This window comes from Crocuta crocuta, unplaced genomic scaffold, assembly GCF_008692635.1.
Source record: "Crocuta crocuta isolate KB4526 unplaced genomic scaffold, BGI_CrCroc_1.0 scaffold124, whole genome shotgun sequence".
Classification (NCBI taxonomy): Eukaryota; Metazoa; Chordata; class Mammalia; order Carnivora; family Hyaenidae; genus Crocuta; species Crocuta crocuta.
Genome location: NW_027551573.1, coordinates 7,794,093 through 7,810,227, shown reverse-complemented (window position 1 = coordinate 7,810,227; position 16,135 = coordinate 7,794,093). Strand labels below are relative to the sequence as shown.

General features: G+C 37.0%; 1 protein-coding gene across 3 annotated transcripts in view; it reads left to right on the top strand.

The window, feature by feature from the left end:
* CYLD (CYLD lysine 63 deubiquitinase) overlaps positions 1-16,135 on the top strand; it is a 68,994-nt gene that overhangs the window by 1,774 nt on the left and 51,085 nt on the right. For all 3 annotated transcript variants that reach the window (XM_077751366.1, XM_077751367.1, XM_077751365.1), the window contains 3 exons: positions 4,724-5,375; positions 6,800-7,102; positions 8,279-8,384. In XM_077751366.1, the coding sequence (XP_077607492.1) occupies positions 4,872-5,375; positions 6,800-7,102; positions 8,279-8,384 (913 nt within the window). In that variant the 5' untranslated portion in view covers positions 4,724-4,871. The remainder of the gene's footprint in view (positions 1-4,723; positions 5,376-6,799; positions 7,103-8,278; positions 8,385-16,135) is intronic.

Below are 16,135 nucleotides of genomic sequence, written 5' to 3'. Positions count from 1 at the left end.
GAGGCGTTTATCACTTAAACGATGAGGATGAGGAAATGGAATTTTGGTTTTCACTTTTGCACCTGACTTAACCAAACTGTGTGTTCATTTCACGTCTACGGAATGCCCGTCACATGTCAGGCACAGAAAGACAAAGATACAGGACTTGGGGAATTCACAGTTTGGAAGTGTCATGGCCAGGTTTAACTCTAGTGTGACCGCTGGGTTCCTTGTTCATATGTCTACAGATGCCGGAGCTAGGCTTTTTTTTTTTTTTTTTTTTTACTTTATAAGTCCTGCCTGTTTTAGGGACTGAATCCTAGTGTGCTTGGGTCACAAGTTAACACGTGAGGAAAAATAAAATAAAAATAAAGACTCTGTCTTCTGCTCATGGAGTCTCAGTTTTTCAGCCATTTAGTAGGATAACAGTAACAACTTGTTCTTTTAGTGAGAGATATCCTTTCTTAAAATGGTGATTATTATAGCTATCTAGAAGCTTTGGAAAAAGTCCCATGTGTCCTGTTTTCTTTGGTAGTCATGCTAACTTTCCTATCCCTTCGCCATTCATAATTAGGCACAGTATTTAAGTATTGTTAAGTTTTATTCTGACTTAGAGAACCTGCTATGGTTTTTAGAGCAAGTCAGGATATTTGAGAAGATGGGAAACTTTCTTGAGTTAGATCTGTCTTTGTTTTCTTCAGTGAGGCTCTTTGAACAGTATAACCTGATAGCTTGGGAGTTAAAAAGACATTGTGTTTTCTAGACAACAATTGTCAATGGTGAGCAGCTGATGGTGTTCATTTGTACCGTATACTCTCTTTGAGAACGTGGTAATTGTGACCTTTAACCTTTTCATAGAAAATGTATTTCTTGACCATCATTTCATTCCATTGATAGGAAACTGATAAATATTTGTGCCTTTTCAACCTTCATCTTGATTTAATGACTTTATTTTAACACAATTAGACTCTGATTTATTTAGAATCCAGACCCTCAACAAGCTCAGGTAACCAGAAAACATTTTCAAATCTTTGTGACCCTGAACCATTGGCTCATCTGGAATGCCGTTAAAAGAAAGGCCTTCCTCTGTTCAATATGGTTTAGAGTTAAATACGTCCTTGCACTCCACCTCTTTGGTAATCTTCATTCAGTACTTAGAGTAATTATCAGGATGTTCATAATCGCTCAATTTCCCAGCCTGAAATAAGTACGATGGCATTTAGATGAATCATTTGTGATATATTTACACTCACAGTGAAGTATACGATTAGAGGCAATTTTAAACCAATTAGACCTGAAAGGTAGTAAAGAGAACACAAAGTAGGGCAGTTATCGTATCTTTAATCTGCCATATTTCTCAGTATCTCACACTGTGCTGAGTGCACGAAAATACTCAACAGACCAGCAAACCTAGATTGATAACCCATTGACATTGTCTTTTACATCTTTCCTGTGTAGCCTTTAGTTTTTACTGCTTGGGTGCTTAAAACTATTTAACTATTAGGGTATTTTAATAGAATAGGGTGATTTAACTATTCTGCATATCCCGGTGAAAGAAGAATGTGGTCATAATATTCCTTTCTACGGTGGAGGAAAGTCTCTTTATTTACCTGTTTCTGCTGCAGTGCCAGTATGCTGGGATATTAACAGTCATTAAATTTAGTATCTCGTATAGCTCTCGAGTCCGTTCCCCATTCAGCTTTCTCTATCAGTGGCAACGAAGAGAATCTGTGTTTCCTATGGCTGTTCTTTAATCTAAAGTGTGCTTTCTGAAAAGAGGAAAGGCCACGGCCTTTTTATTTTTGGATAATGCCTTTTCAATATTTTATGAACTTTTGCCTTGGCTGCTCTACTTGTCTGACGTGACCCCTGCTTCTATCGGGTTTAAGCCCACTCGCACTTGTGCTAACGCAGGTTAGAGGAAAGCTCTTCTTGTGTGTTCCCTGTAATATATGGTTCTTAATAACTGTTGTTAAAGTGACTTCCACCTTTTTATAAACCAAAGTAGTTATATTAAATATTACTGCGGACTCTCTCTTAAATGACTTGCATAAAACACTTCTGTAATCAAATTCATTTAAAACGTAGTGTCCTAATGCATTACGTATAGTAATTTCAGTTTGTCTTGGTGATATTTCATTACCCACTGGTGGGTTTTATTTTAAATCATGGCATGACTCATTAAGCTGGAGAGCCGATAGGGTAGGGATGGTGGGTATATGATATTAAGATTCAAGGAGGTTCTTAATTTTAATATTTGAAGGCATAGATTTTAGGAATTTTAAAAAGTAATTTCCTTTCTAAGTAGGGTTACCATACTTTCAAAAGCAATTTTGGCCAAAAATATTTAAATGCATTTATGAGGAGAGCAAAACAACACACTTTTTCAGAAGTTGCTTTTTGGCCCCCTCATCCTTCTGGGAGTAACCCAAACGATGTCTTTGCAGAAATGCCTCTGTGCTTAATTCCTAAGAGGCCGTTCAGAATTCATGGATACCTCTTTTATTGTTTATTCTTGTTGCTTTTTTTAAGCACGCAAACGTATTTCATCCTCTGGCTCCTCAGAACTGATTAGAAGCAGTAAGTTGGAAAGCAACAAGGCCATAAAATGAGCCAAACGCACACCGTAGGAAGGAACCACAGAAAATGGCTGATTGCAAGGGAGAATCAGGGACTGTAAATCCATAAAAAGCTGACCCAAGAACTCACAAGGCCTTTTAACAAAGTGACAGACATCTTTGTATATGGAGAGTCACGTGACAACTTTATATTCACGTTGCTAACTCAGTGATGCAGAAAAGAATATCTCCGTGTTGATCTTTGAGAAGACTTTTAGTCAGAAATAACAAATACTTCATTTTGGTACTCTGAAGGACTACAGCCAAATGAAGGGTTTGGGTTTCTGTTGGAGTAGCGTTCAGGAGGGGTTCGGTTTGAACGGTGCCAAGATAGGGGTTTCCACAGGTGTCTTATGTAAGTGGCAAATATAAATTGATTCTGTTCCTGCTGAGGTAGACAGTGCCCTCAAGTGGAATTAAGACAAACACATTGTAAAAAAAATAAAAAAAAAAAAAAGAGAGAGAGAGAACCACTTTACGCCAGCTCTGCCCTTGCTTTTACTAAATGTTGCGCAGCTATTTCAAGAATATTGGTTTAAAAGGATGCCAAACTCTTTCTCTGGTCTTGAGTAATTTACACGTCTCATTCTGGGTTGCAGAGGGACAGACTTTTAAGAAACTTTATCCTTAGAGAGCACCTCATTATCTAATGATGCATTCCTTGTATAGATCCTTGACAGGTTATTTCATTATTAAGCTAAATTATTAAACGGAAAGTTTGGTTCTTTACTTTGAGGAGTATTTATTTTTAAACTCCAAGAATTAAATAGGTAAATATGATAGTGCAATCGACTGCTGCTGTTTACTCAGAATGGAAATGGATACTTCCACCTCAAAGAAGGACGGATAAGTAACTGTATTTAGAAACCAAATAGCCACACTCATGTCACAGAGAATACGTAAAAGTTTTTTTTCCAGTAAGATAATTAGTTAAAATAATGAATTCTTAATTTGATTGGATGAAATTGCATAGTTTTTAACCATCAGTTATGGTAGGGTTGAGAAGGCTGTTTTAATTGTGAAAGATTAGTTTTGTAAAAATTTTTAATGAGAATTTGAAACTGGAAATAGTCTTTTTTATATTTCTTTCTAGTATAACATAGTTAAAATTGTGGTATTTGTTACTCTCCTGCAGTTATATTCCTTGTTATGTAGTCCCACATTTTAATAGCTGTGAAATTGATTTTTAAAGACATCAGATTTACAATGTCTGATATTTGAGGGGCTCCTGGGTGGCTCAGTCGGTTAAGCGTCTGACTTCGGCTCAGGTCATGATCTCATGGTTCGTGGGTTCGAGCCCTGCGTCGGGTTCTGTGCTGATTGCCAGCTCAGAGCCTGTAGCCTGTTTCAGATTCTGTGTCTCCCTCTCTCTCTGACCCTCCCCTGTTCACACTGTCTCTCTCTCTCTCTCTCAGAAATAAATAAATAAAAATTTTAAAAAATCTGATATTTGAGATTATGAGAAATTAAATGATGGCTCTGATTAATATGCTTAATATTTGCCTGTCTAAGGACAAAATGTACATAGTGAAAGGAATGAAACTGAATCAGAGAGCAAATAAATGATCCATTATCAAAATAGGGAGCATAGATAAATTAATCGTGGTTAAAGTTTCAGGACATGATTCATATTTTTTTGATAAAAGATGTTCAGCCTAATAATTATGATGGGAAACTTTTCACTTAAACCACATGTACAGAAATAATAATCTTTTTGATTTATGTCTGTTTTGCTGAAATGCAGCAGCTAACTCATTTAGGTTAGGCATGGTCTATTAAAAATGCTACATTTTAAAGCTGAGAAATGCATGTATATGTTTAAATATGTGTATAAGGTGATCTTTTACTAGAATCTGATTTTATAAATTTCATTGCCTTGGAAACAAATATTGTTTTGCGTTTGAAGATACTTTACAATTGGACCTCCTTAATTAAGGACACACGATTACAGTAGCTGCAAGTAATGTATGTCTTTTAACCTCGTCAGGTACTTTTGGAAGTGTTGCATTTATGTGTGTGCTCTTAGTAATCAAATGAGGTTTGACCTCATTTGATAAGTAAGTCTTTGACCTTGATTTTAGCTCATGTAGAATAAAGTGTAAAGTCTCTTTTTGCTTGTCCCCCAGGCATTTTGCTTTGCTGTCTTGTTACAGCATGGACACCAAATTGCTAAAAACGTGCTTTGGGACTGCCAGTGAATTTATCTTTTGTGGTTTTCCTACAAACTTAGTAGTTCCCTTTTTTTTGAGTTAATGTTTTGGAGTTCGTATCACAATGAGTTCAGGCTTATGGAGCCAAGAAAAAGTTACTTCACCCTACTGGGAAGAGCGGATTTTTTATTTGCTTCTTCAAGAATGCAGTGTCACAGACAAACAAACACAGAAGCTCCTTAAAGTACCCAAGGGGAGTATAGGACAGTATATCCAAGATCGCTCGGTGGGGCACTCGAGGATTCCGTCTGCAAAAGGCAAGAAAAATCAGATTGGATTAAAAATCCTCGAGCAACCACATGCAGTTCTCTTTGTCGATGAAAGAGATGTTGTAGAAATAAATGAGAAATTCACAGAGTTGCTTTTGGCCATTACCAATTGTGAAGAGAGGTTCAGCCTGTTTAAAAACAGAAACAGACTAAGTAAAGGCCTCCAGATAGATGTGGGCTGCCCTGTGAAAGTACAGCTGAGATCCGGGGAAGAAAAATTTCCTGGAGTTGTGCGCTTCAGAGGACCCTTATTAGCAGAGAGGACAGTGTCGGGAATATTCTTTGGAGTAGAATTACTGGTAAGTTTGATAAACCTTTTTAGTGATCTTGTGTGTGTGTGTGTGTGTGTGTATTTCTGTGTATATTTCTTTGCACACATGTTTTTCTTTACCCCTTTGAATGAAATACAACACAAGTTTTCCCAGAAATCTCCCATAGTTTTTTAATATTCATAATTCTTAGGATTTACTTTCTAATGATAAATTGAGATACTGTAAAGATGATGCATTGAAAACTGGAAAACTGTTTAAAAACGACATAATGTAGTAAGAAATACACATTAGAAGTTTTAACATTGTCTATGTTAAAAGTGTATTCTACTGATTATAATTGAATTAACCATCTCACAGAATTATGAATTATCTCGTGACCACAGCATTGGTAGGTCTTGCAGTTTTTCTCAGTGTGTGCCATTCAGTTAATGAAACTTCGACACAAGGTTTTTAAAAAAACAGGGCGTAGCAATTTATAGTGGCTTAGAGTTGTCCCTGATAATATATGTGAAAATTACCCGGGAGTTTATTTCTACCGAAGAGAGAACCAAGAAATTCTGTGATTCATTTCCACAACTAACATTCACTCTCAAGAACTGAAAGGTCAGTTCCATGTTTTACATTCTTGCATATAGAATTTCGTGATTCTAAAGGTTTTAAGGCAGCCGATTGTAAAACAATCAGAGCTTGAATCCCAGCTATACTATTTACCAGTTGGGTTTCCTGGTTACTTAACCAGGCTACTTCTCTGAAGTTGCTTCCTCACGTGTAAAACAGTGAAACTAGTACACAGTGTGAAGTGTTTCCGTGATACCCTGATTCAAGACTTAGCGCGGTGGCCGGCACACAGTAAGCACTCAGTAAATGGAGCTAACGTTACCGTTGTTTGAAAGTAAATTTTTCTTTTTATGACAAAAGTATTGTTCAGATTGAAACGTAGACTCTAGGGGCGCCTGGGTGGCTTAGTCGGTTAAGCGTCTGACTTTGGCTCAAGGCATGAGGTCATAGTCCCTGGGTTCGAGCCCCGCGTCAGGCTCTGTGCTGACAGCTCAGAGCCTGGAGCCTGCTTTGGATTCTGTGTCTCCCTCTCCCTCTGCCCCTCCCCCACTCGCTCTCTGTCTTTGTCTCTCAAAATAAAACAAAAGACATAGAAAAAATTTTAAAAAAATGTAGACTCTAGCCCAGCTCTCTCACAGTGGAATGATGACTTTAAATTAATTAATTAATTATATTTCAGCATCAGATACAGCTTCTTTATTTTTTTCTTAGACATTCAAAATTCACCAGCAATTGCTCATAATTACATTTCTTGTATGTATCATTTAGAATCTTCCCAGAGATTTCCCCGAAGTCCCCGGAGTGGATCTTTTTTTTCTTATGGGTCATCTTACTGTATCTCTCTATCTACCTATCAGTCATTTTCCCTCCTTTCCCTTTCCCTTGAAAACTAGGAAGAAGGCCGTGGCCAAGGTTTCACTGACGGGATATATCAAGGGAAGCAGCTCTTCCAGTGTGATGAAGACTGTGGAGTATTTGTGGCGTTGGACAAGCTGGAGACCCTAGAGGAGGATGACCATGGCCTGGAGAGCGATTACGCAGGCCCAGGGGACACGGTGCAGATGGAGCTCCCCCCACTGCAGATAAACTCCCGAGTTTCTTTGAAGCTCGGAGAGACGATAGAGTCTGGCACAGTTATATTCTGTGATGTCCTGCCTGGGAAGGAAAGCTTAGGATATTTTGTTGGCGTGGACATGGTAAGAAACTTTTGGAGTAGACGACCTTTGCGGGTACACCTGTTAGTGTCATAACCCATTTAGGTACAAATTAAGCACTTTGAATGTTTAAAATTAAGGTAACTTAAAAAACATCTAATTTATCTTTTGTAAGGGAATATTCACGTGGGACAGGAGTCTAGATATAGAGTTCCGTTTACTCGTTTTTCCAACTTGAATAAACTGGAATAATGTTTCAGTCTTAAGTTAGCGCTATGATAGCTGACCAGTACACAGAAAAAACCCTTCACCCAAATATGATCCATGATATCTTGTTTTTCTTTATTTTGAAAAGTTCCCCCCCTCAGTTCTCTTCATAGCATTTTGCTAGTATAGATGGCGGTCTGGGGGTCATCCTGCCAGACTGTCTTTGCCCCACTAGCTTTCCCCTGCCTCCGTCTATCCTTTAGTTGGCTTGTACAAGTGTGCATTCCAAACCCCTCTAGTGCGCTCCTGGAAAGGAAAGTTCTGGAAAATGCAGTATTCTTCATCTCCATCTATTTTTAGTGACAGCATGTTGTACACATTGGTGCTCAGGGCAGGTGACCGGCTGGTCTGTCTCTTAACCTGGCTCCATGAACAGCACTATACTGCTTGGGGCTGCATTGGAATTTAAAATAATTAAGTGAAAAACTCTATTTCGGAGGGCATTTTTACATATCCACAAAATGTCAAGAGAACAATAAAAAATAGATTTTCTGTGTACAGAAATGCATACGGGGGTTCAAATAGAATATTTAAGTGCTCAGGGAATGTAGGAGTGATTAGAACAAGGTAGGCTTACTCAGGGGCAGATTTCTGGGTGAAACAATGTATTATTAATGAATCTACCTATGCAGATGGGCGTTATGGAGACTAGCATTTGTTGTCTAGTAAAGTATGAGGAATCCTTTTAATTCCTTGCTCACCTATGGGCTTACTATCCCTTGATTATTCTTGGATCTCATTTTTACCAAAACAAAACCGAAAAATATGCAAAAACAAACCAAACACTTGATTACCATGGCAGTTATTTCTGATATATTCTTTTTTCTTTTAGGAAAAATAGTCACAATTTGCCAATGTAAAATCTTTTGGGAGATCCTTTTCTGGAAAATATAGATTTTCATATTCACATTTTATTGAGAAGGGTTTAATACTGTATTACTTAATTTCTAGGATAATCCTATTGGCAACTGGGATGGAAGATTTGATGGGGTGCAGCTTTGTAGTTTTGCAAGTGTTGAAAGTACAATTCTCTTGCATATCAATGATATCCTCCCAGGTATGTTTTCTTTGTGTTTTTATGTATTAATGAGGCAGGGGTCCTAAGATGTATTTTGTTATGAGGATGTAAGTAGAAGCTTCAAGATGCATTTTTGGACCTTGGCTTCTTGTACTATGGACTGTTATTAAATAGAATATCCTTTCTTATCTCTAAATGAAAATAATGCTTAAAGACTTCTATTTTCAAAAGCATATGGTTGTGGGGTGGCATTTATACATTATCATGAACTTTTCATTACCTGTTTATTCTGAGTGGGGGAAAAGCCCTTTCTGATCACTGGAAGAGTCAGAAAATGAATCAACTGCTACCTGTTTGAATAAGAGCCTGGTTTAAACTAGAAGCCTGTAAGCAGAAGTTGGTCATGTCTTGCTGCATGCCCTTTGAGATTTCTTTCAGTTTTGAGATGCTGTAATTGATCAGGATTCATGACTCTAGAGTCAGATCACCCAACTTTACACCTTAAAACAAAATAACAACAAAAAACATTAAGCAACCTTTTACTTCACTGCAAACAAGTAGCACCTAATGGCTGCTATCAACTAATTGATAAATTCCTATTGATGGCAAAAATCAACACCACCTTTCCCCTGCTCTTAGCAGAGTCCAGTTACAGGCTAGTCGGCTGACAGTACCTTAATCATGAAACTGACAGAGGCATTCAGAGGTGGTGCTTTTAATTGGTCATTATGCAGCTATGAATAAATGTCAGAAAACCTACATTCAGTAGCCACCAATGTATGCATCCATGAATTAGATGACTTGTACCTTACATTCTTGACAAATTTATAAGTTCTTTTTTTGTGTTTAACTTTTTAAAAAATGTTTATTTATTTTTGAGAGAGAGAGAGCTCACATGTGCGCACACGGGCGAGTGGGGGAAGGGCAGAGAGAGAGGGAGACACAGAATCCGAAGCAGGCTCCAGGCTCTGAGCTGTCAGCACAGAGCCCGATGCGGGGCTGGAACACACCAACCTCGAGATCATGACCTGAGCTGAAGTCAGACGCTTACCTGACTGAGCCACCCAGGAGCCCCACAAATTTATAAGGTCTTAGTTATTCCCCATTTTGCCAGTAAAAAACTGGAGTTTAGCTAGGGCTGAGATTAGCTAGGATCAAGTAAGTGGTAGAGCCAGAACTCAAATCCAGACCAGTCTGATTAAAAAGCAGACTCTTTTCAGTACCTCCTCACCCCCCACATCTTTGTGTATACACTTTGGATGTGAAGGCTTGCATAGAAAAGCAAACTTCTCAGCCTCAGATGGATACTTGGGGATATTGTTTCCATGGAAATGTATTTTGTCTCTAATTCTATAAAAGCTGAATTTTACAGAGATCATAACCAAACAAAAGGATTTTTCTGCTTCCAGTGTTTTTTCCTTCTTCCTAATTTTGATGCAGAACACTTTTGAGTTTCCCACAGGTCATTTCAGGTCCTCAGTAAATTTTTTTTTTTTTTAAATGAAGGGGCTATTACTAGATGATCCTTAGGATTCCTTCTAGCCTGCTCTGTTTGCCCTTCCTGTTCCTTGTTATCTTGGCAAGTAATAAATGCTTGTTTTGCTCAGTTAGGAAATGCTTTCTGTTTTAGCTTTTAGCTTTATAGCAAGAGCACATTCATTTAAATGGAGGGTATGTGATTCAAATAATGGCTTTATTTTAATTTTGTTATGTCTGACAGACTTGGCTTTTCTTGAATTTTAGACTAAATCCTATATCTACCGCCTAGATTCTACAGTGTACATTTTATTGTACTTGCTGTTTCAGATCTCCATCCTTCTACCCATGCAGTGACTCATATTACTTTTGTATGCATTTCAGAGTAAGTTATAGACACAATATACTTCCTCAAGCACATAGAGTTAACTAGAGGGAAGTTTGGGTTTTTTTCCTTTTGAGGTAAAAGACATGCATGTAATGAAATACATGTTGTATCACTTGCGTTTTGACTAATGCATATACCCTTGAACTAGAAACGCTTATGAGGTTACTAAAATAACTTCTAATAAGAAAAATATTAATATATCTCAAATCAAAATAATAAAGCACAGTAAAACATCTCATTTCCATTCTTATCTCCTCCACTTCGGGTGTGTGCTCACTTCAGCCCTTGCCTCCCACGGCTAATTCTTTTTATTAGTTTCTTGTATATTTTTCTAGAATTTTTCTAGAATACAGTATCAGTACATATTTTCCCTTCCCTTTTTAAATAAAAAACATACTATTTATACTATTCTGCACCTTGTTTTATTCTCTTAACTTTATCTCTTGGAGCTGTTTGTATAGTTTTCTATTGTATTTATTTAACCAGATTCCTACTGATATATATTTGGATTGTTTCTAACTTTTTACTATTGCAAAGTAATGGTTTGCAAATCTATAGGATAAGTTCTAAAAAGTGGGGTTGTTTGGTGAAAGGGTCCAGGCACTTTGTATTGTTCCAGATATTACTAAATTGCCTTAAGCAGTGTATATAACAGTTGATATTTTTACCAGCAGAATATGAGGGTGACATTTTTTTTATAGACTTTCCATGAGAGTAAGTTGTTGAATTGTCTCCCAGTCTGAGAGGTGAAAAATATTTCTGTATAGTTTTAATTTCCATTTCTCTTTTGAATGGGGTTAAGCATCTTTTCATATGATTAAGGGCAATCTGCATATTTCTTTCTGTGACTTGTGTATTCATACCTTATTTGTTTTTCTCAATTGGATTATTGGCCTTTTTTCTTACCGATTTCTTTTTTATGTGTTAGGAAAGCCAAGTCTTTTGTGATATGAGATGTAAGTGTTTCCTACTTGCCAACTCCCATTTGTAATTTGACCTTTTTTTATCTGGTTGGCCTCACTTTTAAAAATTATGGTAAGATAAACATAACAGTATTTACCATTTTAACCATGTGTCAGTGTGCAGTTCAGTGACATTACATACAGTTACTATGAAGTGAAACCGTAACCACTATCTATTTCCAGACCTTTCCCATCATCTCAAACAGAAAGTCTATATGCCTTAAGAAATAATTCCCCTTTCCTCCCTTAACTCAGCCTCTGATAACTTCTTTACTTTCTGTCTTTATGAATTTGCCTATTCTAGATACTTCATGTAAGTGGAATCTTTTAGTATTTGGTCCTTTGTAAATGGCTTGTGTCACTTAGCGCCATGTCTTTTGACTTTGCTTTAGGTGTTTTTAGCCATGCAGACTTTTAAAATTTTTATGTAGTTGAATTATGGGTTACCCCAAGGTTATACAGGCATTTCCCCATGTTTTCTTCCATTGCTCTTGTGGTTTTATTGTGTATATATATATATCTTTAATCCATTTTTATTTTATGTGATCTATAATGATACATATGGATCCAGTTAAGGCTACCCACCCCCCCCCCGGCCAGATAGCTGTCCAGTTGTCCCAACATCTTTGATTAAAAGTTCATCTTTTTCCTGCTCCTTGGAGCTGCCGCTCTTACCACACTCAATTCCCATATATGCTTTGACGTATTTCTGGACTTTCTATTCTGCCTGCTCCTGCTTCAGTCCCACACTGGTTTTAATGATTCTTTATAAAATGTTTTAATATGAGCACTTAGTCTTGCCTCATTGCTCTTCTGAATTTTCCTGCTGTTCCACATTGTCTTCTAAAAGGCTCATAGATACATTGAGTCTGTAAGCCATCTAGATTTGATTTTGTGTAGGACATGAGGGTCACATACCCAGTCTGATCTACCGTGCTTGCTGCTTGCTGCGTATAAATCAGGTTTCAACTTCGGTATATATGGATCTCTTCCTGGGCTCTACACTAAGACCTTTAGGCCTTCATTATCATCGCTTTACAAGAAACCTTCTAGGTAGAAGAGGACATTTCCCCATTTGTCCTCTCTCATGAGTGTCTTGGTCTTGTTGGCCCTTGCCTCTTCATTGTAAATTTACCAGTCGGCTTCTCAAATTTGAGGAGAGTTGACATTTTTATTATATTGAAATTTCTAATACGTGAACACCGCATTATCTTTCATTTATTGAATCTCTTTTTTGTAAAGTTTTATGTTTGTCCATTTCTTGCATGCATTCTTATACGTTATAAAGTAAAATGTGCTTTCTAACAATATGTTGGGATATTTAGAAATACAATCAACTCTTAAAAACCAGTTGTATTGAAATCTAATTCACATACTGTATAACTCCCTCCCCTTAAGCTGTTCCATTCAGGGTATTTTGGTATATTTACAGATATGTATAGTCATCACTATAGCAACTTGTAGAGCATTTTCATCAGCTCACAAAGAAATCCTATACCTTTTAGCTATTACTCCACTATCTCTTCCTCCTCCTCAGTCCTAACCAACCACTAATCCACTCTCTCTCTGTACGTTTGTCTATTCTGGACATTTCATATAAGTAGAATCATTTAATATGTGGTCTTTTGTGACTGGTTCCTTCATGTAACATAATGTTTTCAAGGTTCATCCGTGGTGTAGCATGTATCCTTACTTTTTTCCTTTTTATGCCCAAAGAGTCTGCTGTTGTATGGACGTACCACGTTTTGTTTATTCATTTGTTGAAGGACACTTGAGTTCCCTCCATCTTTTGCTGTATGTAATGCTGCTATAACATTTGTGTACAAGTTTTTTTTTTAAATGTTTATTCATTTTTGAGAGACAGAGTGTGAGTAGGGGAAGGGGCAGAGAGAGAGGGAGACACAGAATCTGAAGCAGACTCCACACCCTGAGCTGTCAGCACAGAGCCCCATGCAGGGCTCAAACCCTCTGACCTCGAGGTCATGACCTGAGCAAAAGTCAGATGCTCAACCAACTGAGCCACCCAGGGGCCCCTTAAAATCTTTTATGCCCAGTGTATCTATAGATTACCTTGTTAGTAACCAGTCTTTATCATCCACAAATACTAATCGCTTAACTCTTCTTTCTAATCCTTGTATCTTTTATTTTTAAAATAATGGTTTCTTATCTTACTGTCCGAGGTCTACAAACCTTTAAATACATATTGAATAGAAGTGGCGGTATCAGCCGCCTTGATCTTGCTCTTGCCCTTTCAGTGTTTTGCTACTAAGTATGATGTTTGCCAAAGGATGTTATTGTTGTGGCTGTAATTTATCAGGTTTGAGAAGTCACCTACTGCTCCCTGTTTGCTGAGAGTTCTATCATGGCTGGATGTTGAAGCTTATCAAACTTTTCTATCTATTGACCTAATTCTGTATTTATTTTCTTTTAATCTAATTTCCTAATAGTAAATAAGCCCTAACATTTCTGATATAAATTTAACTTCATCATGATTCATACATTGCTAGGTCCAGCTTGCTAATCTGTGCATGTTTTAAAATTTAAAAATGCACTTTAAGATATTTAAAATAAATTTTAAAAATTACATGTATTTAAATTTAAAATGTTTTTTATGGTGTAAATGCACATAACATTTACCATGTTAACCATTTTTAACTATACAGTTCAGTGGCATTAGGTACATTCATCACTACCTTTCATCTTTGTAACCGTTTTCTTCTTGTAAAACTGAACCTCTGTCCCTGTTAAACAGTAAGTTGCTAAGCGTCACCAGCAGCCTATGGCAACCACTATTCTTTTTTTCTTATTTTAAATTTTTTTAAAATTTATATTTGAGACAGAGAGAGACAGAACACGAGTGGGGGAGGGGCAGAGAGAGAGACACGCACAGAATCTGAAACAGGCTCCAGCCTCTGAGCTTTCAGTACCGAGCCTGACGCGGGGCTCGAACCCACGAACCTTGAGATCATGACCTGAGCCGAAGTCAGATGCTTAATGGACTGAGCCCCCCAGGCACTCCTGGCAACCACTATTCTAATTTCTGTCTCTGTTTTTAATTATTCTGAGTACCTCATGTAAGTGGAATCATACAGTATTTACCTTTTTATGACTGGCTTACTTCACTTAGTGTAATGTTCTCAAGGGTGATCCTTGTCATAACATGTCAGAATTCCCTGTATTTTTTTTAAGTTTCTTTATTTATTTTGAGAGAGACAGGGAGAGGCAGAGAGAGAGGGAGAGAGAGAATCCCAAGCAGGCTTCACGCTGTCAGCGCAGAGCCCGATGTGGGGGGCTTGATCTCACAAACTATGAGATCATGACCCGAGCTGAAATCAAGAGTTGGATGTTGAACCGAATGAACCACCCAGTTGCCCCAGAATTCCCTTCATTTTTAAGACTACATAGTATTCCATTATACGTATACACCACATTTGTTTACCCGTTTATCTCTTGATAGACACTTGAGTTGCTTCTTTGGTTCAGCTATTGAGTATTGAGAATAATGCTCCTATGAACATGGGTGTAAAAATATGTCTTTGAGACCCTGCCTTCAGTTCTTTTGGGGATATGCCCAGACGTGGGATTGCTGGATTATATGGAGTTCTATTTCTGATTTTTTGAGGAACCACCATAAGGTTTTCCACAGTGGCTGAATCATTTTGCATTCCCACCAACAACGCACAAGACTTTCAATTTCTCCATATCTTTGCCAACATTTATTTTCTGTTTACCTTGATAATAGCCATTTTAATGGGTGTGAAGATGGTATCTCATTGTAATTTTGATTTGCATTTTACTAATGATTAGTAATGTTGAGTATCTTTTCATGTATTTATTGGCCATTTGCATATCTTCTTTGCAGATATGTCTGTTCGAGTCCTTTGCCCATTTTTTAATTAGGGTGTTTGGTTGTTTTTTGTTGTTGTTGTTTTAGGAGTTCTTTATATATTCTGTATATTAATGTATTATCAGATATATGATTTTCAAGTATTTTCTCCCATTTTTGGGGTTTCCTTTTTGTTCATAGTACTCTCTTCTAATCCTTTTTATTTTGGTGGAATTAGTAGCAATGTTCCTACTTTCATTTCTACTTGTAGTAATTTGAATTTTCTCTTTTTTCTTAGTCCATCTAGTTAAAGTTTTCTCAATTTCGTTGATCATTTCAAAAATCCAACTTTTGATTTCATGGCTTTTCTCTGTTTATTTTGTATTTTGTTAATCTCTGCTCTGATCTTATTTTCTTCCTCTGCTGCCTTTGGGTTTAGTTTGTTCTCCATTTTCTAGTTCCTTAAGTTGTAAAGATACGTTGTTGCTTTGAGGTCTCTTGTTTTTCAATGAAAGCATTTATAGCTATAAATTTCCCTCTTAATACTGCTTTCACTGCATCTTCTAACTTCTAGCATGCTGTTTTTGTTTTCATTGTTTTCTAAGAATTTTCCAATTTTCCTGTGATTTCTTCTTTGATTCATTGGTGGCTTAAAAGTGTGTTATTTAATTCCCACAAATTGGTGAGTTTTCCAGTTTTACTTCTCTTGTTTGATCGTTTCATCCTGTTATAGTCAGAGAAGATACTACTACATATGATATCTGTCTTTTTAACTCTATTGAGAGTTTGTGGCCTAACATATGGTCTACCTGAAAATGTTCCATGTGAGCCTGAGTAGAATGTGTATACTGGTGTTGGGCAGAGTGTTTGGTGTATGTCTGTTATATCTAATTGGTTTATTGTGTTTAAATCCTCCATTTGTTTACTTCTGTCTGGTTCTATCCATTACTGAGAGTGGGGGATTCAAGTCTTCCGATGGTGTTTGTGGAACTATTTTTTCTCTTCAATTCTCTCAGTTTTTGCTTCATCTACTTTGCTGATCTGTTAGTATGTAAATGTTTATAATTGTTATATTTTGTTGCATTGAGCCTTTCATTAACATGTAATTGTTCTTCTTTGTCTCTGTAATCTTTTTTGA